Source organism: Amblyraja radiata, chromosome 1 (genome assembly GCF_010909765.2).
Source record: "Amblyraja radiata isolate CabotCenter1 chromosome 1, sAmbRad1.1.pri, whole genome shotgun sequence".
In the NCBI taxonomy this organism is placed as follows: Eukaryota; Metazoa; Chordata; class Chondrichthyes; order Rajiformes; family Rajidae; genus Amblyraja; species Amblyraja radiata.
The window spans coordinates 75,949,017-75,972,310 of record NC_045956.1 but is presented as its reverse complement, the minus strand read 5'-3'; the positions used below and the strand labels follow the sequence as shown (position 1 = coordinate 75,972,310).

At 42.8% G+C, this 23,294-nt stretch overlaps 1 protein-coding gene across 7 annotated transcripts in view; it reads left to right on the top strand.

Annotated features, from left to right (window-relative positions):
- Window positions 1-23,294, top strand: part of ccdc158 (coiled-coil domain containing 158) — a 97,885-nt gene that overhangs the window by 20,916 nt on the left and 53,675 nt on the right. For all 7 annotated transcript variants that reach the window (XR_004412650.1, XM_033024691.1, XM_033024731.1 and 4 more), the window contains 6 exons: window positions 501-546; window positions 1,672-1,835; window positions 3,994-4,190; window positions 6,340-6,449; window positions 10,654-10,981; window positions 17,770-17,846. Coding sequence is in view for 6 of the 7 variants with exons in the window: in XM_033024691.1 (XP_032880582.1) it covers window positions 501-546; window positions 1,672-1,835; window positions 3,994-4,190; window positions 6,340-6,449; window positions 10,654-10,981; window positions 17,770-17,846 (922 nt within the window). In the remaining variant the exon portion in view is untranslated. The remainder of the gene's footprint in view (window positions 1-500; window positions 547-1,671; window positions 1,836-3,993; window positions 4,191-6,339; window positions 6,450-10,653; window positions 10,982-17,769; window positions 17,847-23,294) is intronic.

The window sequence follows — 23,294 nt, the reverse complement described above, 5'->3', positions numbered from 1 at the left end:
GCTTTCATACCTCTGGAACACCACCACTTTAAATCCTTTTCATTTATGTATTTCTTTGCACAGAAGGAAAGCACTGAAGAAAGTCTGGTTATGCCCATATGGTGGGAAACTGTAGATATGGTCAGATGGGATAGAAGATAGATCTGATGTCAAAGATTTGGGTTGCAGTGCAACATCAGGCCTGCAAGTCCTAGTTTCTTCTGTTTTGTTGCCTTGAGGTTTCTGATGTTGAGCATTTCTTGTGACGAAATTAATGGCTTTTAAGTTCATTGGAACTTTAATACTGTACCAATAGCGGATTTTGTAATATTCAAGTTACAAACTATGAACATTATGCAAATGATTTTTCAGTGTAGTTCCATTAAGCTCTATGATCTGCTCCATGTATATTCAGAGACGTAGGAAGCATTAGTATTTTCAAATTCTTGGTTAAATTAATTTCAATTATAATTCCGTTGATGTTGAGCAACAAATGTGTAAGTATTAGATTTTCCTTTCAGGTAATTCTGCAAGTAAAAGACCGAGCAAGAACTTAGAGGAATTAAGGTTAGTTTACTAAATGTTAATAAGATTGAACCTTCTCTGTAATATGATAATAAATTGTATGAACTATATACAATGCATTATTTTTTTTCATCCACACATGGAAAAGTTAAGCTTTGATTTTTGCATTAGTTTAGAGATACAGCGTGGAAACAGGCCATGTGACCCACCGAACCCACACCATCCATCGATCATCCATTCACAGAAGTTCTATGCCATCCCACTTTCGCATCCATTCCCCGTACACTTTGGACTATTAACCTACAAACCCGCACATTGTCGAAAGCAGATGTGGCAGTGGTGTTTACAAGGCTTTTAGATAGGCACAGGAATGTGTATGAATGAAGGGATATGGATCATGTTTGTGTCAGAAGGGATTAGTTTAATTTGCCATCATGTTCAGCACGGACATTGTGGAACAAAGGGCCTATTCCTGTGCTGTACGATTCTGTGTAGGAAGGAACAGCAGATGCTGGTTTAAACTGAAGGTAGACACAAAAAGCTGGAATAACTCAGCAGGACAGGCAGCATCTCTGGAGAGAATGAATGGGTGACGTTTCGGGTCAAGACCTTTCTTCAAGTCTGAGCACTGTCAGAGCAGTGTCAGACCGCCAGAGATGCTGCCTGTCCCGCTGAGTTACTCCAGCTTTATGTGTCTATCGTCTGTACTATTCTGTGTTCTATTCTTCATTGTGGACAGCTGACAAACACGCTTGAATAATGGCATTCATCATGCTTTGTTCAGACTTTTTGGGTGGGAGGTTAATATGGGGTGGATTTCAGCAGTCTTGTAGTTATACCTTTTGTGTCCTTTGGAGTTTGTTAGCATGATCTCAAAAACTTTTTTGGAACTTTTTTTTAAACAATGAAAACATATTTTGGATACATATATGGAAGTATGATATTTTCACAATTGCAATTGCAATTCACAAATGAAATTACAATTCCATTGTTGATGAAACATTTAAAAGATCCCATTATTCATAATTATCAATGGGATAAGTAGAAGAATTAAAAAAGTTTTACTTCTTTAAATAGTTATTTACATCGTGCATTAATGGACAACTACATTATGATGATTTTTTAAATGAAGAAAGAAATATAATTCAATTTGTTACTTATCTGCAGGAAAGAACTGGAAAGACAAACAAAAGAAACAAGGAAACTTCAGGAAGAGGTGGAGCTTGCGACCAAGTTAACAATGGACAAATTTAGTTGGACATTTAATGATGGTAAAAGCTGCAACCAGGATCAAACGTCAACTAGTCACAGTGACAAGCCAAAAACGGACCGTAAGTAAAGGCCCATGCAAATCTTCGTCAAAAGGTCGTCCTGATGATGAAACTGCTTTTATACATCGGTCATACAAGTGTCACTTTTGTGCAAGGGCCTCACCTGACAGATTACATGAACTTTAAAAAAGACATTGGTGGAGTTCACGGTTTGCATATACATGTTTCATCTTCCATAAACTTGAGGTTATCCAATGTTCAGAATATGCAAACTATTCCTTCTTTGATTTTCTCTCTATTGAAATGGATCTTGACTTTAAATGGATTGCTTGTGTAAACTTTATCCTGTCATCTTTCCACAAGAGTTATACTATAAAACTAACACATATTAGCACTGACCTCAACAACATTACATAACTAACATTTTCAAGCTTTTGCAAGGAGGTTGTAGATACTCCACAGCAACATCATTCGACAGTGTACCATCAGTTTCTGTGTGTTTATTGAAAACATAAAGATTTCATCATCACCTCTCTGACGTCTCTCCATCTCTAAGCCATTCGACTAGTTGTCATGTGTCGAAAGGAACTACAGATGCTGGTTTTTCCCAAAGATAGACACTTAGTGCTGGAGTAACTCAGCCGGTAAGGCAGAATCTCTGGAGAAAAACAATGGGAGACTTTTCGGGTTGGATGCCTTCTTCAGACTAGTTGTCATGACTGATTCTGCAGAGTCATCAATTTCCTCTCAATGAGCTTCAAGTAAACAAGCAATGTCATTGCACCATGGTGAAATTAACAATAAACAAATCTGAATCTGTGTGTGAGCAAGGATAAGACAGGACTAATGTTTTCACTTTTCTATATGGTACCCGGACGTGGCGCTGATGGACGAAAAGCCGAAGCAACGAAATGGAAGCCAAATAACCGAATGGAAACAAAGCCGAAATGCCGACTAACGAAAGGGTGGGACGCCTAAATGCAAAGTAACCGGAAGGCTGCGTCGCCTAAAAGCAAACTCACCGAATGGCCGCTCTGCCGAAATGCCACCTACCCGAAAGGCCTACAAGCCAATGGACCGAATGCCGTTCAACGGACATGACGTTGCCGGGGGGGCGGGACATGTCAGCGATTGGTCCAGACCCCCGCATCCATCACATCACTGTGGAGAGATAAACATTGTCCCACACCTACGATCCACCAGACCCACAGCCAAGGGTGGCCGTGGGAGAGTGGGGGCTGTCCCGAGGGATGCACACTTTCGGCCGCTTACAACTTGGTGCTTGGGTTCAGATTGCCCAGTCACCTTTGGCTTGTGTGGGAAAATGGCCCCCAACCTCCCGCTGGTGGAGATGGGAATGTGGGGGTCATTTTCCCACACAAGCCATACGTAACTGGGCAATCTGAATCCGAGCACCAAGTTGTAAGCGGTCGAAGGAGCGGGACAGCCCCCATTCTCCCATGGCCACGGTCGCCCTCTGCGTCATCTTTCCTGTGCGGCCGCACTGTGACGGGCTGTGGGTCGGGTGGAGCCGAGGTGTGGGACAGGCTGGTCCCTCCACCCACCCAGTCACAGACCGTGATGCCATGCCATTGGAGCCCAACCGTCACACCATGGCGATTTCTCCCTGGGTTCAGATTGCTAAGTCCCCATGTTTTAAAAGCCTCGCCCCACCCCGGCAACATCATGTGCGTTATTTGACTTTTCTGTTGAGCGGCATTCTATTCATTGGCTTGTAGGCGACGCCGCCTTTCGGGTAGGTGGCGTTTCGGCAGAGCGGCCATTCAGTGAGTTTGCTTTTAGGCGACGCAGCCTTTCGGTTAGTTTCCACTTAGGCATCCCACCCTTTCGGTTAGTAGGCGTTTCGGCTTAGTTTCCATTTGGTTATTTGGCGTTTTGGCTTCGTTTCCATTCGGTTATTTGGCTTCCATTTCTTTGCTTCGGCTTCTCGTCCGTTGGCGCCATGTCCGCACACGTTTCTGTACAACTTATTCATCCATGGCACACATGCACAGTGCTTACACCAGTAATGATTGCAGTAGACCTGTGGAGATGACACATTCTAGACATCACTTCATTGTCTGCATCCTCACGGAGCGAGCAAACATAGTGTTGTGCTTGTGATGTTAGCACTGTGATATAATTTGGATTCTGTGTTCTGATAATAAGTAAAGTTAATTTTTTTTTTTGTTAAAATGCTTTAAAATCATTGTTTCAGGATCTCTTACTACAAACTTCCCAAATGTACGATCGCCTATTCGTAGCTCAGTTCTTCAGGCTTCCATCTCAAAATCCCCTCGTCACAGATCTCCACAGACTACTAAATATGATGTGGATTTAGTTGTATCCAGGAAGAGCAGTGCATCTTTTGGAACGCTTGGTGGCGAGAGGTCACTGGACGACTGTGTAAATGAGGTAAACAGTTCTGCATTAGTGATGGATTGACACAATGTTGAAGAGCCATGAACTGACTGAATGTTGAAGAGCCAAATAGCCTTATATGTTTATGTAAAGTGAAGTGAAAAATGCAAATTGTAGATACCTAGTGTCACCTACGCCTAGCGCAATTCCCTATTCCATGGTTGAATATATGGATGGATTATAGTTTAAGACCATTCCTACCTCTGAGCTGACCGCATGTAGTCATCGTTCGATAGTACCCTGGGATTTATAGGAAAACATTTTCCCTTCTGCCTTCTGGTCAGGTCTGTGGATATGCGTTTGGAATAGCTGTTCATGTGATCCCGATGTTTTCCCTTTCTATATGATTTAGTTTAGTTTAGAGATACAGTGCGGAAACTGGCCCTTAGGCCCACCGAGTCTGCACCGACCAGCGATCCCACACATTAACACTATCCTACAAACACAGGGAACAATTTACACATATGACAAGCCAATTAACCTACAAACATATACATCTTTGGAGTGTGGGAGGAAACCAAAGATCTCGGAGAAAACCCACGCTGTCACAGGGAGAACGTACAAACTCCGTACGGACAGCACCTGTAGACAGGCTCGAACCCGGGGCTCTGGCACTGCAAGCGCTGTAAGGCAGTAACTCTACTGCTGCGCAACAGTGCCGCCCCAAGAAAGAATTAGAAACATAGAAAACAGGTGCAGGAGGAGGCCATTCGGCCCTTCGAGCCAGCACCGCCATTCATTGTGAGCATGTCTGATCGTCCCCAATCAATAACCCGTGCCTGCCTTCTCCCCATATCCCTTGACTCCACTAGCCCCTAGAGCTCTATCTAACTCTCTCTTAAATCCATCCAGTGATTTGGCCTCCTCTGCCCTCTGTGGATTTTCTCACCTCAATCTTAAATGGCCTCGCCTTTATTCTAAGACTGTGGCCCCTGGTTCTGGACTCGCCCAACATTGGGAACATTTTTCCTGCATCTAGCTTGTCCAGTCCTTTTATAATTTTATATGTTTCTATAAGAACCCCCTCATCCTTCTAAACTCCAGTGAATACAAGCCTAGTCTTTTCAATCTCTCCTCATATGACAGTCCCGCCATCCCAGGGATCAATCTTGTCAACCTACGCTGCACTGCCTCAATCACAAGGCTGTCCTTCCTCAAACTAGGAGACCAAAACTGCACACAATACTCCAGATGTGGTCTTACCAGGGCCCTATACAACTGCAGAAGAACCTCTTTACTCCTATACTGAAATCCTCTTGTTATGAAGGCCAACATTCCATTAGCTTTCTTCACTACCTGCTGTACCTGCACGCCAACTTTCAGTGACTGGTGTACAAGGACACCCCAGGTCTCGCTGTACCTCCCCGCTTACCTAACCTAACTCCATTGAGATAATAATCTGCCCCCTTGTTTTTGCCGTCAAAGTGGATAACCTCACATTTATCTATATTATACTGCATCTGCCACGCATCTGCCCACTCACTCAACCTGTCCAGGTCACCCTGCAAACTCCAAACATCCTCTTCACAGTTCACACTGCCAGTTCTACAAAGAATTATTATTGGTGGGTCAATATTGTGGAATTATCTATTTTTGCCATTTGTGGGAGCAAATTACGTGTACACTGGGATCATGAAGGATTATTCCCACCACAAACCCCCGGAAAAAGCAATAAAATGTGACCTCTGGAGAAGGGTCTGGAGAAGGGTCTCGACCCGAAACGTCGTCTATTTCCTTCGCTCCATAGATGCTGCCTCACCCGCTGAGTTTCTCCAGCATTTTTGTCTACCTTCCATTTTCCAGCATCTGCAGTTCCTTCTTAAACAAAATGTGACCTCAGTGCATTCTCCAAATTTGTCTTCATAGTTCTATATACCGGTAGATAATTTAATTTTAATTAAACGGACATGAATTCAAAGCACATAAAACTTAATGCCTCGTATCCACTATTCATATACAAGAATTTAATACTGGGTAAATCCAGGAATAGAATTAAAGACGTTTTGAATTGTATGGCTTCATATATACTTCAATTACAGTATTTTTCATTTAACATTGCTATTTTTTTATACTGGAGCATACTGAAATTTACGGAAAATGTGAAATAATGTAAAGACAAAAATCATTTTCTTTCTCAATGCAGGGAGATCAAAGCCATGAGCAATCAAAGTTTAATGTTCGACGGTCTATGATGGATCTGCAATCTAAATTACAAGAATTACAGGAAGAAAGAGATAGCTTGATGGATCTCAGGTAAGTACTGGCCCAAATTAAATGTAATTTGCCATTTCCAGGTTTTATATAATTACATTTATTTTTTAATGCTAATCTGTTCATTGTGGCCAATGCTTAATGGCCTCTTCCATTCAAGAGCAATCATTGCAGGTTAATTACCAGTGTCATCCGCATTCGATGAATGGATTTATTAAAAATAAAATATATCTGTGTGACATATCTGTGAATAAACAAATCAAGATATATCTGTGTGTAAATCTGCACTATATTGGGTGCTTTGATCATTGTAACTGCTCAGGCAAATTAACATATATAACCTTGTAGGAAAAAAAAAATTGAAGAGAAAGTCCAAATTATTCTGGTGTCAACCATCAATAATTAAATGAAAATTTACTGCTGCGTTTTATCCGTCCATTTGTCCATATATCCATGTGGGTGTTACTGGCAGGCCAGCATTTCTTGTCATTGGGTAGGTGATCAGGATAGTGTTTAACAGAGTGAAACACACAGATAGTGGTGTACCCAAGTACCTGAAGCCCATGTCTTATTGTGATGAAGGCTAGAGGCTGTCTGCATCACTCTACAGAGTAATTGAGATGTATTTTGTAGATGGCACCCACTGCAATCACCGGCATAAGTCGTGGAGGGAATGAACATTTAGTGTGATGCTAGTCAAGCAGGCTGGCATTTTTCAAGTTTAGTTTAGTTTAGAAATACTGCACAGAAAGAGGCCCTTCGGCCCACCGACTCCTCACCGAACTGCGATCCCTGCGCATTAACACTATCCTGCACACACTACGGACAATTTACACTTATACCAAGCCAATTTACCTACATAGCTGTATGTCTTTGGAGTGTGGGAGGAAACCGAAGATCTCGGAGGAAACCCACGCAGATCACGGGCAGAATGTACAAACTCCGTACAGTCAACATTCATAGTTGGGATCAAACTCTGATCGATCCCAACTTTTTGTTTGGACCCAGCTGGCATTTTAGAGAAACAGGCCCTTTGGCCCACCGAGTCCGCGGCGACCAGCGATTCCCGCACATTAATATTACCTTACACACGCTTGGGACAATTTTAATTTTTGTTAAATACCAAGCCAATTAACCGACAAACCTGTACGTCTTTGGAGTGTGGGAGGAAACCGAAGATCTCGGAGAAAACCCCCGCAGGTCATGGGCAGAATGTACAAACTCTGTATAGACCAGTACCCGTGGTCAGGATTGAACCCGGGTCTCTGACGCTGTAAGGCTGTAGCTCTACCGCTACGCCACCGTGCCACCCCCAGTGTGTTCCTAACATCTGGTTGTCTTGATGACTGTGTACATAAGGATTCACAATCTTGATACAGTGGTGCACATGATGTCATGGAAGCTGCTTTAAAATTATGATGATGCTCTTGTCAGGACCCACAAGGATCACAATTTGCAGTGGAAAATATTCCAATGTTGTTACAAAGCTTGTTTGTGGAAAATTCTTGTAATCTTTCAGAGGACCTTATTTCGCACTAGATCAAGTTTTAATGCACCAAGAAAAAAATCTGTAATCCAATATATAGACTTTTCTATTCAAGATCTGAAAACAGGGAAAATCATAAACTGTTCAAACAAAGATATAATAATTTGAAGATATATTTTGTCATTTGGACATGATTTGGTTTGTGGCAGTATTTGACTGCATCTGAACATATGAATGGTTACCTTCAGGAATCCAGTACTTCCCCTCAAAAATCCAATGACTATAATAACATTTATGTAGATTTTTCATCCATGCCATTTCGGGACGACAGATGGCACAATGGGCTAAGTGTTCGGCTGGCGACCGGAAGGTAGCCAGTTCGAATCCCGCTTGGAGTGCATACTGTCGTTGTGTCCTTGGGCAAGACACTTCACCCACCTTTGCCTGTGTGTGAATGTGTGTGAGTGATTGGTGGTGGTCGGAGGGGCCGTAGGTGCAGAATGGCAGCCACGCTTCCGTCAGTCTGCCCCAGGGCAGCTGTGGCTACAGAAGTAGCTTACCACCACCGAGTGTGACTGAGGAGTGAATGAATAATGCGATGTAAAGCGCCTTGAGTATTAGAAATGCGCTATATAAATCCCATCCATTATTATTATTATTATTTCTGATTTCATTTTGTGGTGGAGTCTCAACATTATGCCTGGTATTCTTATGTAAAGGAGGACGGGACTAGTCGAGTTAGAGTTAATGCAAAGAATCCTTCACCTAAAACCTTCAACTTAGATATAGGGACACTCAACAGTTTTCTCCCCATTTGTTCTGAAGGGTACCAGCCTCGTGTTGGTGGTCACTAGTCCATTGTCCATTCAGCCATCCATTCTGACAGGCCATTTAACAAGAGTGATGATCTGGAAAAGCATCCTTTATCTTCCCCTGAGGTTTGTGCATTCTAGTGCATTGGAACCCATTGAATATACAAAATCCAGTGGATATTTGTATTATTTTCCCTTATTCTTTTCTTACCCAAATCAGTATATAAAACACTCAGAATTGGTTGATTGGATTGACCAGGGATTGTAACTGAAGAATTTATTAACCTTGTGGCTTGGGTAGTGTATCAAGTTCTGTATGTTTCTGGTGAGGATAAAAGGTGGAAAAAATTATCATTTATTACACCCTCTAATATGCAGTAGAGCCTGTGCCTTTTACTCCTGAAATGTAGTTTCATAAGACTTTATAAACTTAGTTTCAATACACTTGCATTACAAAATTCATCTAGATAGGTCCTGTTGCCAAAACACAGACAAATCCACTTTATCAATTCCCACCCAATCTGCTTAGTCTCACTCATCAACAAAATCATGGAAAGAGTTATTGACAGATCTTCCGATTCCCACTTACTCTCAATGTACTTGTTCGGCAATGCTTAGTTTTGAATTCACTTGGCTCAAGGATCAAGTGTGGCATTGCATCAACAAGCCTAGTAAAACTAGTTATTCACATCAGAGAGAAAAAAGATTCAATGGATATGGTCTGAAGTAGGGTCTCGACCCAAAACGTCACCTATTCCTTCGCTCCATAGATGCTGCCTCACACGCTGAGTTTCTCCAGCATTTTTGTCTACCTTCGATTTTTCCAGCATCTGCAGTTCCTTCTTAAACAATGGATATGGTGATATCTCACACAGAGGAACATGATTATGGTAGTTGTATTCACTCTGAACATCACTACAGACGGCTGTCAGTGTCCGTGGTCCTGAGTCCAACCCCCTTCAGCTGCTTCATCCATTATCTTCCTTTCCTTCATCATGTTAGTAATTGGGAACGAACAATGCGGATAATGGCCAAATTAGGCCGAAGTGCCTGTTTCCGTACTTATGACTATAACTGCATAATGTTCACTTCCATTTATAACTAACAAATTAAGCAATCCTAACCTGCTTGCACAAAATTTTGATTTGGTAATTAATCTGGTGAGTAATGTTCATGCCACGACATGCCAGGCAATGCCAATATCCAATACAAGAGAGTTTGTCCATGAAGTCTTGATACTCAATGGTATCACCATAAATCTGCACATATGACTGACCAGAAACTCAACTAAACGAGCCACATATGAAATGGTACCACAAAATCAGATCAAAGGCTGAGTATCCTGTGGTGAGTGACTCATCTTCTCACCTTCTAGCATCCAAATCCTTCACACTGTCTAAAATACATAATTCAAAGGTGTAATGGAATAATCCCCATTTGTCTGAATAAATATAACTCAACATCTCCCAGGGCAAAGCAGCCTTTTTAATTGGTGCTCCCTCCAGGACCACAATAATTAATCTTCTCCACCACAATATATCCACCTTGTTCTTTATCTGTGAACATCAGAATTATTCATCTGCACTACTCAAACTGGTGACTGAACCACCAAGAGACAAGAGCTTCAGACACATGGGAACACCACTGCCTGCAGGTTCTCCTTTAAGGTGCACATCATCTTGTCTTGAAAATATATTGCTGTTCCATCATCATCATTGGTTCTAAAGCCTGCAACTTCATCCCAATCAAATTGTAGGAATATCTTCAGCAGAAGGACGGCAGTGGTTCAAGGGGACAAAACAGCTCCTCATCTTCTTATCAAGGGCAGCTAATAAATGCAGGCCTGCCAACAGGCTCAGATACTGAAAAATGAATAAAAAATTGTCTGAGAAAGAATGTAGCCTTGCGAAGCTATTGTTTAAATCAATCAATATATCTTATGTTTCAGATTAAAGGAGAGCCAAGACCAAGGAGCATTGATAACCAAGCTGCATAGCACAGTGCAACAGCTGGAAACAGTCAACCGCATGCAAGATGAGACTGTTCGAGATGCTAATACTCAGATCGAGCAACTCAGGAAAAAGACACAGGTTTATGATTCCGTGCTAAATGAAATCCATCAAGCATTGATACATTATGAGGACCGTACTGGCAAGAAAATATATGAACATGAAACTGCCTCCAGCTCTCACATCCAGAATATGGGCACAGCTGTGGATAAAGTTCTGAAGGACATGGATGCTGAAATTGCTTATCTCAAAGAAAGACTTGGTCCAGTAAGTTATTGCCTTTTTATCATTGTTTCACAGAGAACTGACAGAACCGTAAGGCCATAAGTCATAGGAGCAGAATTAGGCCATTCGACCCATCGAGTCTGCTCTGCCATTCGATCATGGCTGATCTATTTTTCTCCCACAATCCCATTCTCCTTCCCCCCATCCTCCCTTCTCCCTGTAACCTTTAACACCCTTACTAATCAAGAACCTATCAATCTCCGTTTTAAAAATACTCAGTGTAATGGCCTCCACAGTCATCTGTGACAATGAATTCCACATATTTACCACCTTCTGACTAAAGAAATTCCTATTCATCTCCATTCTAAAGCTAAGTCCTTTTACTGTGAATGTACCCGCTGGTCCTAGACTGTTGTACTGCTGGTATCATTACCAATTCTAGTTGGAACACAATGAAAGTGGGGTCCTGACTTTCACCACGTCCCATTGTTTACCTTAATTAATGCATTGACTACATTAATGGTTCAACTCTTACTATTCCCTTCACAGCTGAAACATTTCCAGCAGTGGATTGTTTTCCTGCCCCTGCAACATAACTCTAGTCTCTCCCCCAAGAACATATGCCAAAACAACACAAATGTTCATAGCTGCTGCCCCTTGATAATGAAACATGGAGATCAGGTTCCACACTTCCACTGATACTTCACTTCCACTCATCTGTTCTGTGTCATGGTTTTGCGCTCCACAAAGCCACCTTCACTCCCCGGTGCCCCAGTATACATTGGAGGATGGATGATGGGACTGTTGGATGCCAGTGCCCAGAGACATGATGTCAAATGTCTGAACTCCTGCTGCACCAGCTACGTGTTGGGTGGCTTCCGCTGTGTTGCTGTGGAACCAATGGCAACAATTGCTTTATGAGGTACGCTAGTGTATACTTTGTCCCTTGCTCTTCCATGCTTGATTGGATGTTCAGAGCTCTGTAATTTTGGTGCCAAATTCTTTTGCATGCATGGATGTGAATGGGCATGTTAAGTGCTTTAGGTGCCCATGTACATAAATCTTCTTCTTGCGTATGGCGTACACAGCCTAAAGTTGTAGGTCAACTTGTTCTATTTCATCTATTTGTTTGTGCACGTCGGGTTGATTGCATTAGTCGAAACAGGGTGGAACACGTGAAGGTTGCAAGCTCCCACCCCTGTACATAAATGATAGGATCTTTGTAGAAAGGCATTTATTGCATGAATGTTTGAGTATAAAAGTATGAAAGTCTTGCTTAATTCATCCAGGGGTTTGGTAAGAGCAAACCTTTCACTGAACTTGCCTCGTTGAAGTTCTCAACTTGCGTTCTCAGTGCTGGAGTTTGTGTTGGACTTCACTAACTCATGGGCCCGACTCGAAGCAGCAGATTACTATCTAAATGGCGTCAAGTTGGGAAAAGGGGAAGTACAACGGGATCTGAAGGTCCTTGTTCATCAGTCAATGAAAGTAAGCATGTAAGTACAGCAGGCAGTGATGAAAGAGAATGGCATGTTTGTTGGCTTTTATAACAAGAGGAGTTGAGTATAGGATCAAAGAGGTCCTTCTGCATTTGTATAGGGCTCTAGTGAGACCATCCCTGGAGTATTGTGTGCCTATTTTGGTCCCCTAATTTGAGGAAGGACATTCTTGCTATTGAGGGAGTGCAGCGTAGGTTTACAAGGTTAATTCCCGGGATGGCGGGACTGTCATATGCTGAGAGAATGGAGCGGCTGGGCTTGTATACTCTGGAGTTTAGAAGGATGAGAGGGGATCTTATTGAAACATATAAGATTATTAAGGGTCTGGTCATGCTAGAGGCAGGAAACATGTTCCCGATGTTGGGGGAGTCCAGAACCAGGGGCCACAGTTTCAGAATAATGGGTAAGCCATTTAGAACGGAGACGAGGAAACACTTTTTCTTACAGAGAGTTGTGAGTCTGTGGAATTCTCTGCCTCAGAGGGCGGTGGAGGCCAGTTCTCTGGATACTTTCAAGAGAGCTAGATAGGGCACTTAAAGATAGTGGAGTCAGGGGATATGGGGAGAAGGCAGGACCGGGGTACTGATTGGGGAAGATCAGCCATGATCACATTAAATGGCGGTGCTGGCTCGAAGGGCCAAATGACCTACTCCTGCACCTATTGTCTATTGTCTATTGTCAAACATACCTAGAAAATGGGAGACAAGCTGGACTGCGTGGTTTCAAGTCCCCACTCCCCAGCATACTGCTAGCAAACATCCAAGCTATAGAAAACTAGCTGAATGAGCGTAAAGCTACTTTTGTTGGGGAACTGAGAATCTGCGGTGTGCTCTAATTTATGGAGACATGGCTCACCCACATTCACCCGACTCTACCAAACAACCCGAGGGCTTCTGCCTTCACTCAGGCTAGGTCAGAGGTGGAGGGGTCTGCTACCTAATCAACTCTGTGTGGTTCTTGGACATGGCAGTCCTGGCAAACTCCTGCTCCATTAGCCTGGAACATCTAATGGTGAAGTGCTGTTCCCACTACCTGCCGCTATCCCACCCCATGCTAATGCCAACCTTGGACTTCTATCAGGCCAGCCTCAAGAGTGTGCTATCAAAATACTATCAGTACATCTTCTATCCAACCAGAGGCTCAAACATTCCTGAGCACTGCTACACGACCACCAAAGACGCCTACCGCTCCATCCCGAATGCACTTTGGAGAATCTGACCCCACATGGCTGTACTACTACTCTTTGCTTACAAGCAAACTGGAGCATCTGGTACAATGCTGGTGTGAGGAAACAGATGAGATCCTTTGCGACTACTTTGAGTCGGTGGACTGGTCTACATTCAAGGACTCTGCGGCCAACCTCAATGAGTATGCCACTGCTATGTCAGACTGTCATCAGTAAGTGCGTAGATGAATATGCCCCAAAGAAAACAATACAAGTGTTCCCCAACTGGAAGTCATGGATGAGGTCCACTCCAGGTGAGGTCCAAGTCTGCAGCATTTATGTCAAATGATACCGAGGAGTACAGAAGTCGAAGTCAGCCTTGGCAAAGTCTCAAGGATGCTAAGAGGGAATTCCAGGTCAAATTAAAGTGTAGATTGTAGTAAGGCTTGCATGTTATAACAGGTTACAAAGTGAAGTTGGGCTGTATCACCAGCAACAACTGGACTCTTCACAACAAGAATGCATCTGAGTGGCATCTCGAGGGCACAATCCATTTTACGCTCGCTTTGAATAGAGGATGAGTGAAATTACATCATCTACACCGACAGCCTCTGGTGTGCCCGTACCCACGGTCACTGTTGCACATGTCATATCAGCCTTCCTGAAAGTAAACTGGGGGAAAGCAACTGGCTGACGTTGAGTCCCCCGCCGTGTCCTCAGTATCCTTGAGGACCTGCTGGTGGACCTCCTGCGGACCAGATGTTCACAGGTATCTTTAACCTCTCGCTTCTCCATTCTGAGGTCCCCCAACTGCTTCAAGAAGACCCCTATCATCCCGATGCCAAAGAAAAGCAGGGTGGTGTGCTTTAATCCAGTGGTTCTGACATCCATCATCATCAAGTGTTTCATGAAGCTGGTCATGGTGCACATTAACTCCAGCCTCACAGGCACCCTTTATCCTCTGCCTACTGTCTCAACAAGTCAATGGCAGATGACATCTCTCTGGCCCTACAACCATCTCTGGAACAGATAGATATTGTACATCGGACTCTTATTTATTGGCTACAGACCTGCCTTCAACATCATAATCCCAACCAAATTCAATCTCCAAACTCCTGGAACTAGGAACCAGCCAATAGATCTATGAATTTATGACACATAGACCACAACCAGTGAGGATAGTTGACAACACCCTCTCCACAATAATTCTCAACACCAGTGCCCTATAAGAATGCATTCTCAGCCCCTTATTATATTAATCATAATCATAATCGTAATTTATTAGCCAAGTATATTTTGCAACATACACAAGGATTTTGGTTTACCATAGTCATACCAAAAAGCAACAAGACACACAACTACATAAAAATTGACATAAACACCCACCGCAGCAGCTCCTCCACTTCCCCACTGTGATGGAAAGCAATAAAGTCTTATTTTCTTTCCTCCTTTCCTCCCGCGGTCGGGGGAGTCGAACCACCCGCAGCCGGCGATCAAGCTCCCTCGTCGGGGCAGTCTAAGCTTCCACATTGGGGCGGTAGAAACTCCTGTGGCTTGGAGTACCCAAAATCGGTCTCTAACCAGGGACAGCGAGCTTCACGATGTTAAAGTCTACAGCTCCAGTAGGTTGGAGCACCAAAGGCTGACCCCTGGCAAAGGGATTGCCTGCTCCGAGATGTTAAAGTCCGCAGGCTCCACCGTTTTGGCGGACTCTTGTTTGGGACTTCTGGAGCTCTAGAAGTCACAAACTAGAGGCCGCCAACACGATTTTAGGCCGCAGTGCGGTCGGAGATACGACACGGAAAAAGTCACATCTCCGTCGAAGAAAGAGATAAGAAAAGTTTCCCCCCCCCTACATAATACAAAACAGCATATAATCCTCCAACATTATCGCCACCTCCAACGGGATCCCACTACTGGCCACATCTTCCCATCTCCACCCCTTTCTGCTTTCCGCTGAGACCCTCTGAAACTCCCTTGTCAACTCGTCCCTTCCCACCCAAGCCACCCCCTCCCCAGATACTTTCCCCTGCAACCGCAGGAGATGCAACACCTGTCCCTTTACCTCCACCCTCAACTCCATCCAAGGACCCAAACAGATTTTCCAGGTGAGGCAGAGGTTCACTTGCACCTCCTCCAACGTCAACTATTCAAGGTGCCAACTTCTTTACATCGGTGAGACCAAGTGCAGGTTCGGCGATCGTTTTGCTGAACACCTCCGCTCAGTCCGTCTTAACCTACCTGATCTCCCTGTTGCCCAGCACTTTACCTCCTCCTTCCATTCCCAATCTGACCTTTCTGTCCTGGGCCTTCTCCATTGTCAGATTGAGGCCCAACACAAATTGGAGGAACAGCACCTCATATTTCACTTGGGTAGCTTACACCACAGCGGTATGAACATTGACTTCCCTAACTTCAGATAGCTCTTGCTTTCCCTCTCCATCCCCTCCCCCTTCCCAGTTCTCCCACTGGTCTCACTGTCTCCGACTACATTCTATCTTTGTCCCGCCACCTCTCCTGACATGAGTCTGAAGAAGGGTCTCGACCCGAAACGTCACCCATCCCTTCTCTCCAGAGATGCTGCCGTTCCTGCTGAGTTACTCCAGCATTTTGTGTCTACCTTCGATTTAAACCAGCATCTGCAGTTCTTTCCTACATAAAACTAAAGATAAACTAAAAGATACATTTTACAACATACTAAAACAACAAAGAAGGAAAAGACAGACCGTTGGCAAGGCAGCCATCATGAGGCTCCCTATGGTGGTATTTCCTGCACACTCACAACTGTGCGACCAAATTCTACTCTAAATCCATTTACGAGTTTGCAGATGACACCACTGTAGTGGGCCACTTTACAAGCAATGACGAGATGGATTATAGGAAACGGATAGAGCTAAGTAACATGGTGTCAAGACAACAGTCTCTCCCTCAATGTCTGGAAGGCGATAGAAGCGTGGTGGAGTATATGCCCTAATCAGCATTAATGGTGCTGAAGTGGAAATGGTTGAGAAGTTTATTTTCCTACATCTACAGTAAATATCATCAACAATTTGTCCTGGACTGACTACATTGAAGCTAGGGCCAAGAAAGCACCTCAACACCTCTACTTCCTCGAAGCTAGATATGTCTCCAACAACTCTTATGAAAAGCATATTCTCGAGTTGCAGTCCAGTTTGGTTTGGGAACAGCTCTGTTCAAGACCGCAAGAAATTGCAGAGAATTGTGAATATTTTTCAGTCCATCACACAGACCAGCGTCCTCATCGCCACACTCCACGCAGCTTCGGAAATGCAGCCAATATTCTTAAGGACAATGTGGTCTGACCTGCTATTATAAGGTTCCAGCATTTCCTGCTTTATTTCAGTTGATTTAACTGGCATTTCACCTTTGGAGTCCGTATTGTCAATGCAGCCCCTATGGGTGGGATGTTGGTTTTCTTAGTATGCTGAGAAAGTATAAAGGTGTTGGGTGAAATGAGTTTGCTTCACAGTTGGTCTGAGCCTGTCATCCCGACTGTTTGACAACAGTTGGCCAATTGTTTGAGAGAGGCAATCGTGGCAGGTGTGGACGTTGAGATATGTCACTGCTACCATCAGAAGCAGGCGTGGTTGGGAGGCAAACTCTTGGTGATTGGACTCCATATGGCCTGTGGAATTCCTGATGCCAAAAGTGGAGAAGGCAGCAGCGTCCCATCTCTCAGCGTTTGTGCTTTTTTTGGGCAAAAAAAAAGAAATGATATGTATATATTGAAAAAAATTATTGAAGATTGACGATACATACAAGCAAGCAAAGTTGACAGACTGATTTATAAAAAGAAGGAGAATATAATAAAAAGAAGTAGACAAACTGGCAGAGAGAAAACAGTGAAAGTAAGTAATAGGCGGAGGGACAATGAGTGGAAGATGAACAAAACCGATAAGAGGCTGGGTGATAGAGAAACAAGCACCATCACACACAGGAGTGACTGTTTTTTCACATTTTAGTGAGGAGTGTAGTTCCAGGAGGCCTTCGTTGATTAGTTACTGGAATATTTCAACTTTAAGTAAAAAAATTGATCATGTCCTGCCATAGAGGCTGTATAATATTTTTTAGAAACAATTCTGAATTGATATCTGGTTAAATGAAATAATTATAATAACATATTGATCCATGCTCTTTGGGTTTAGATTGAAGAAGAACTGGGCTGCCTGAAAACTGAATCGCAGAGCAAAACTGAACAATTGCTTAAACAACAAGAAGACCGGTAATTCACTTTGTCTTTTAGTAGCTATTGGTATCTTTCTGTTCTTCCATCCTCCTCCATCTTCCTCTTTCTGGGTGAGTGATCTCAGCTCGACTCTGAGTTTCCCTGCAACACGTGGACAGTTTCAGGTACATTGTAGACTGCACTGGAATAAAGAAAGTACTGGGAAATTGCACATCTAATTTAACATACATATTTCTGTTGAACGTATCTGAAGTATTGGTGTCTACAGCTAGAGATTCAGTTTCTGACTTTTACTCTCATGGCTAAAAATCCATTTTTAACCTAATTTATATCTTCTATCCCTGATCTATTGGATATTTTCATTTTTACCCTAATTTCACTTTTCATATTGCATCATTATTTGTGTTTTGAAGTCAGGATCCACATAAGCATATTTTGTGGATGCCATTTGTTTCCTCTTGCCTCTGAATTGTGGAAATTCTTACCCATCCAAAGATTTTCATGTACCGGTACTAGTATATTATGCACATTTCACATGATGTAGAAGGACTATGTGGGCTTTTTCAACATTTTCAGAAATTTAATTTCCTAGCATATTTCTTTGTAATTTATTCTCTCAAATATCAGTCAGCGCTCCGTGATTTTCCTACTACCCACCTACATTAGTGGTAATTTACAGCACGCAACTCGCATCCAACTTCACGTCTTTGGAATATTGGAGGAAACCAGAGCACCCAAGAGATACTAACACCATCTCAGGAGAAATGGGTAAACTCTACATTGGCAGCACCTGAGTTCAATTAAAAGAGATCCTTGGAGTTTAGAAGCATGAAGGTGACCTTAATGAAACGTGAGATTCTCAAGGTGCTTGACGGGGTTGAAAAGTTTTCACACGTGGGAGATTCACGAACAAGAGGAAATAAGTGGCCAGTCATTTATAATCGATGTGTGTGAGTGGAGATTTCTTCTTTCCGAGGATAGGGAATTCCTGGAATTCACTCCAGAGGATGGTGGACGCCAATTCAATAAATATAGTTCAGTTGGAGATAGATAAATAAATATTTGAAAGATCATGGAATTGGGGGCATTGGAGAAGTAGTACAGAAGAGTTATTGAGTCCAGCATAGATCATCCATGATTAAATTGAATGGCAGGTCAGGCTAGAGTGGCCTAGTGACCTACTCTTACTCCTGTTATCTTATGTTCTTGTATCTCCTGTGTTGGAGCAATGTTAACTTCACTTCTGAAATATGCAATTGAATTTTGGAACGGTGCTTGGCTTGGCTTTGATTCTGTTTATGCCCAAGGTTCATGGGCTAGAGAATGTATTTAGTATTTTCCTTTTTCACTTTCTGCAGGCTGAATTACTGAAAATCAGCGCAAGAAACTTTTGTCTAGAAGTTCCAGCCCATCCAAACGGATTTGCTGGATGTGGTGGAATAATAACTGTTTTGATTGCTGTTCACGGATTCAAAATTAATCTGCAACCTAGTTCAGTGTCTGGGGTTCTGATTACGGCACTGGGTGTGGAAAGGAATGAGTTACAGTCACAGAGTTATAAATCATACAGCACAGAGACAGGTCCTTCAGCCCGCCTCACCCATGCCAACCAAGAGCCCCCATCTAAGTGCCACTTGTCTGCATTCACTCCATATCCCTCCGACCTTTCTTACCCATGTACCTGTCCAAATATCTTTTAAACACCCACAATCAGTCTGAAGAAGGGTTTCGGCCCAAAACGTTGCCTATTTCCTTCGCTCCATAGATGCTGCTGCACCCGCTGAGTTTCTCCAGCATTTTTGTGTACCTTCCAAATATCTTTTAAATCCTGTCACCTGCTTCAACTCCCTCCTCTGCAGCTAGTTCTGTATACCCACTATCTTCCGAGTGAAAACGTGTCTTGTGTTAAATCTTGACCCTCTCAGCTTAAACATCTGCCCTCTTGTTGTTGATTCCCCTACCCTGGATATGGACCCACTTAAGGACAATGCAGGATGGGGGAAATAAATCCTTCTCTGTGGCAGAAACTGGCACTCTGCTTGTGCATTGAGGTGGGCGAAGGTGGGATTCAAGTTGGAATTCAGATGGGGGAGTTGAGGAGAAGGAATCTCAGTGCAATGCTGGAGTAGAATCTAAGGATGGAGTTCTTACCCAGCAGGCTTCCAGTTGAGCATAGCAGACTTAAGACCAGATTGTTGTCCTTAGAGTGTCTGATAATGGGTCACCATGGACAAAATAGTCCAACTATATTGATCCGTGAAGAGCATTGTAGGAGAATCAATGTCATTTCATGTGGCCCTGAGATAGAAATCGCATCAATACTGTGCAAGGGTGAATTGTGTCGCAAAGTGACCAGTCCAATTTCACCAAAGTCGTGCTCTAACTGGGAATGGCTGCAAATGTTCGATTAACTCAGTGTTCCGTTTTCGATTTTCAAAGACAACTCTGCTGTAGGATCTGATTTCCAGATGGGTGTGGAAGAAGAAGAAAATGGGAGGGTCAGTAAACAAATATTTTGCACCTATCTTCACAGTGGAGGACACCGAAATAATGGAAATTTGTGAGTGGATTGGATTGAATAAGAGTGAATGCTTTAAAGTGATTAATATTAAAAGTATTAAATAAATTAATGAGACAGTGAGCTGACAAATCCCCTCAACATATTGTCTACCTCCTCATGTTTTACAAGTGGAGGCTGAAGTATGGGAGGTGTTTTGGATTTTCCACATCTATATTTTGGAATGATTTCCCTAGATTCAATGGTTGTGATTTTGTTACTTATAATTCACTTAATCAGTTACTTGAAGGGTCTGGGGACAATTCAAGTTTTCATACTTACTACAAAGCAAGATGCGAAAGTAGACAGCAAACAAATGTGAGATTAGTCACATGAAAAAGAAAAAATATATATTTTAAGGTAAGAGCTAACAAGTGTCAATTCTCAGTGAGATCTTATGTGCCACGGTGGTGCAGCATAGAGTTGCTGCCTTCCAGCGCTTGCAGTGCCGGAGACCCTGGTTCAATCCCCACTACGGGTACTGTCTGTACGGAGTTTGTACCAGGCACGTGCCGTCAGGGTAGGCAAGGTAGGCAGTGCCTACGCTGAATAAAATTATAAAATGGTAATTATTAAATATAAATAGTAACGGCACGGGAGAATTATGCTTACCTAAGTGATCGATCTCTTAGGTATGCATAATTCTCCCGTGCCTTTCATCCGGAGTACATGTAACACGCGGAAGTATGTGGTACTCATGTGCCGTCAACGGTGCTTCAAGCCATCAGTGGCAAACGTCTATAAAGGCAGCTGAAATTCTGCCTTTACACCGTGGACTGCGTGCATATGCTGCGCAGCGCACTGCGCATGCACAGCAGCCTACTGCGCCTGCGCAGCGCATGTTTCTTGGCGGGTTTTTCAAAGATGGATAGTGATTATCTTAAGAGTCTCTCTAAGCAATCTTATGAGGAAAATACCAAAATAATTTAAAATGGCAGACCAATTCCAGAACTTAAAGAACTTCAACAGCACAAAGGAACAAAAATAATTAGAACATTTAAAACAGGTTTGTACAATAGGAAAGAGTGGCTATGCGGTTGTATTTCAACAAATAGAATGTGGCAAGTACATTTCTTTGAGCTATGTTTTTAAATACTTTAGAAGACAAATTACATTATAAAAGTCGAGAGAACAATCTGCGCATGCGCGGTTTTCAAGATTTTTTAAAAACGCCGGCTGGCCAAAGATACTGACTGCCTACCCTGACTAATTATTCACGGCACGTGCCTGGTTTGTACGTTCTCCCCGTGACCGCGTGGGTTTTCTCCGAGATCTTCGGTTTCCTCCCACACTCCAAAGACGTACAGGTATGTAGGTTAATTGGCTTGGTGTACCTGTAAAAATTGTCCCTAGTGGGTGTAGGATAGTGTTAATGTGGGGATCTCTGGTCGATGCGGACTCGGTGGGCCGAAGGGCCTGTTTCCGCGCTGTATCTCTAAAATAACTTAACTAAACATAAATTACATGCAGAACCACAAAAATAATTGGGAAAGTGATATTTTTAGGTTTATTGCAGGAATTTAGGACCAAAACAGTAAAAACCTGCTGAAATGATCATCTCAGCTCTTGGTGAGTTTTGAAATAAAACATACATTTTTGGTCCCTTTGATATACTTACCTGGGAAGATGCGCAAAAAAGATTCACTTTTATTATTTGTGAAATGGGAGGATTGTCTTATGGTGGGAGACTAAATAAACTAAGTCAATATTCCCCAAAGTTTGGAGAATAAAAATTGGCATTTTTGAAATGTATAACGTTTATGACAGTGGATGCAGAGAGATTATTTCCCCCGATAGTTTGGAAGGAACGTAATTGCTCATTTAGAACTCAGATGATGAGGAAACTACTTCACTCAGAGGATTGGGAATCGATTGAATTCTTTGTAAAGCACTGGATGCTCAGCTGTTGGGGCATTTCAGATAAAGATCTGTTGATTTTTGGACACTGAGGAAATCAATTGATTTGGTCTAATGGTGGGAAATGGTGGAACTGATGTAGAAGCTTGGCCACAATCTCAGTAATTGGCAAAGTAGACTTGATCTACGCCTGCTCCTATTCATGCGTTCTTGCGTTCTTATGATCTACCTCTGATATTCAATGTTTGGCATCGAAGTTACTCAATAGTCTGCTTTTCCACTTCAGTCAGCATGATGAAGCGTTGACAATATATTTACACTTTCCCTGCGGTAAACCTCGTAATTTTGGGCAAACCAATTACATATAAAGCCACTAATAAGGTATCAATGCCAGCTGGCAAATCTTCTTGCTTGCTTTGTGTAGTGGTGTTGACTGAGCAACTGGTACCTTCCTTGTATCAAGAGTTTGTCTGTTTTGCTTAGATAGAAGATGGCTGTTGAGTTCCACGCATAGTCGGTGAAGCAGAACATGGGATGACATTTCATGAAAACCTTCCTGTAGGAGAAGTACTCCCATAATGACAACTTGAAAGTTTCACCTGCTTTGGGAGAGACTTGAAATTTGTAAGCATGCAAATCTGTGGAGCAAGATAATTGAACTGCATCACTACCAGCATGAGTGAGGTCATCAATTGTGGATTGTTGCAGTAGCAGAGCAGTTTTGTGCACTGACCTGGTAAATCAGCCATCCCTGACAATGATTTGAGGTTAGTTAACTTTGTCATAGTTTTGAGTCACTTGTTGGTAAATAAAGTTACCATGTGAGTGTCATGGGCACTTGCATTCATAATCCAGGAAATCAAATCTTCAAATTTTTTTTTTACCCCCCATATTCTTCAGAAGAAACCTTCAACATTTTGAGGGTTCGATTCTTGGGACACTCAACCTATTGAGGTTTTGGCTGCAGAGGTAAAGAATGAGTGGTTATTCTTCTGAGTGAAGGGAAACTTCAGTGGTATCACACATAGATCGGGGCTAGGACAGAAGTTAAACGGTTACTTATTTGGATT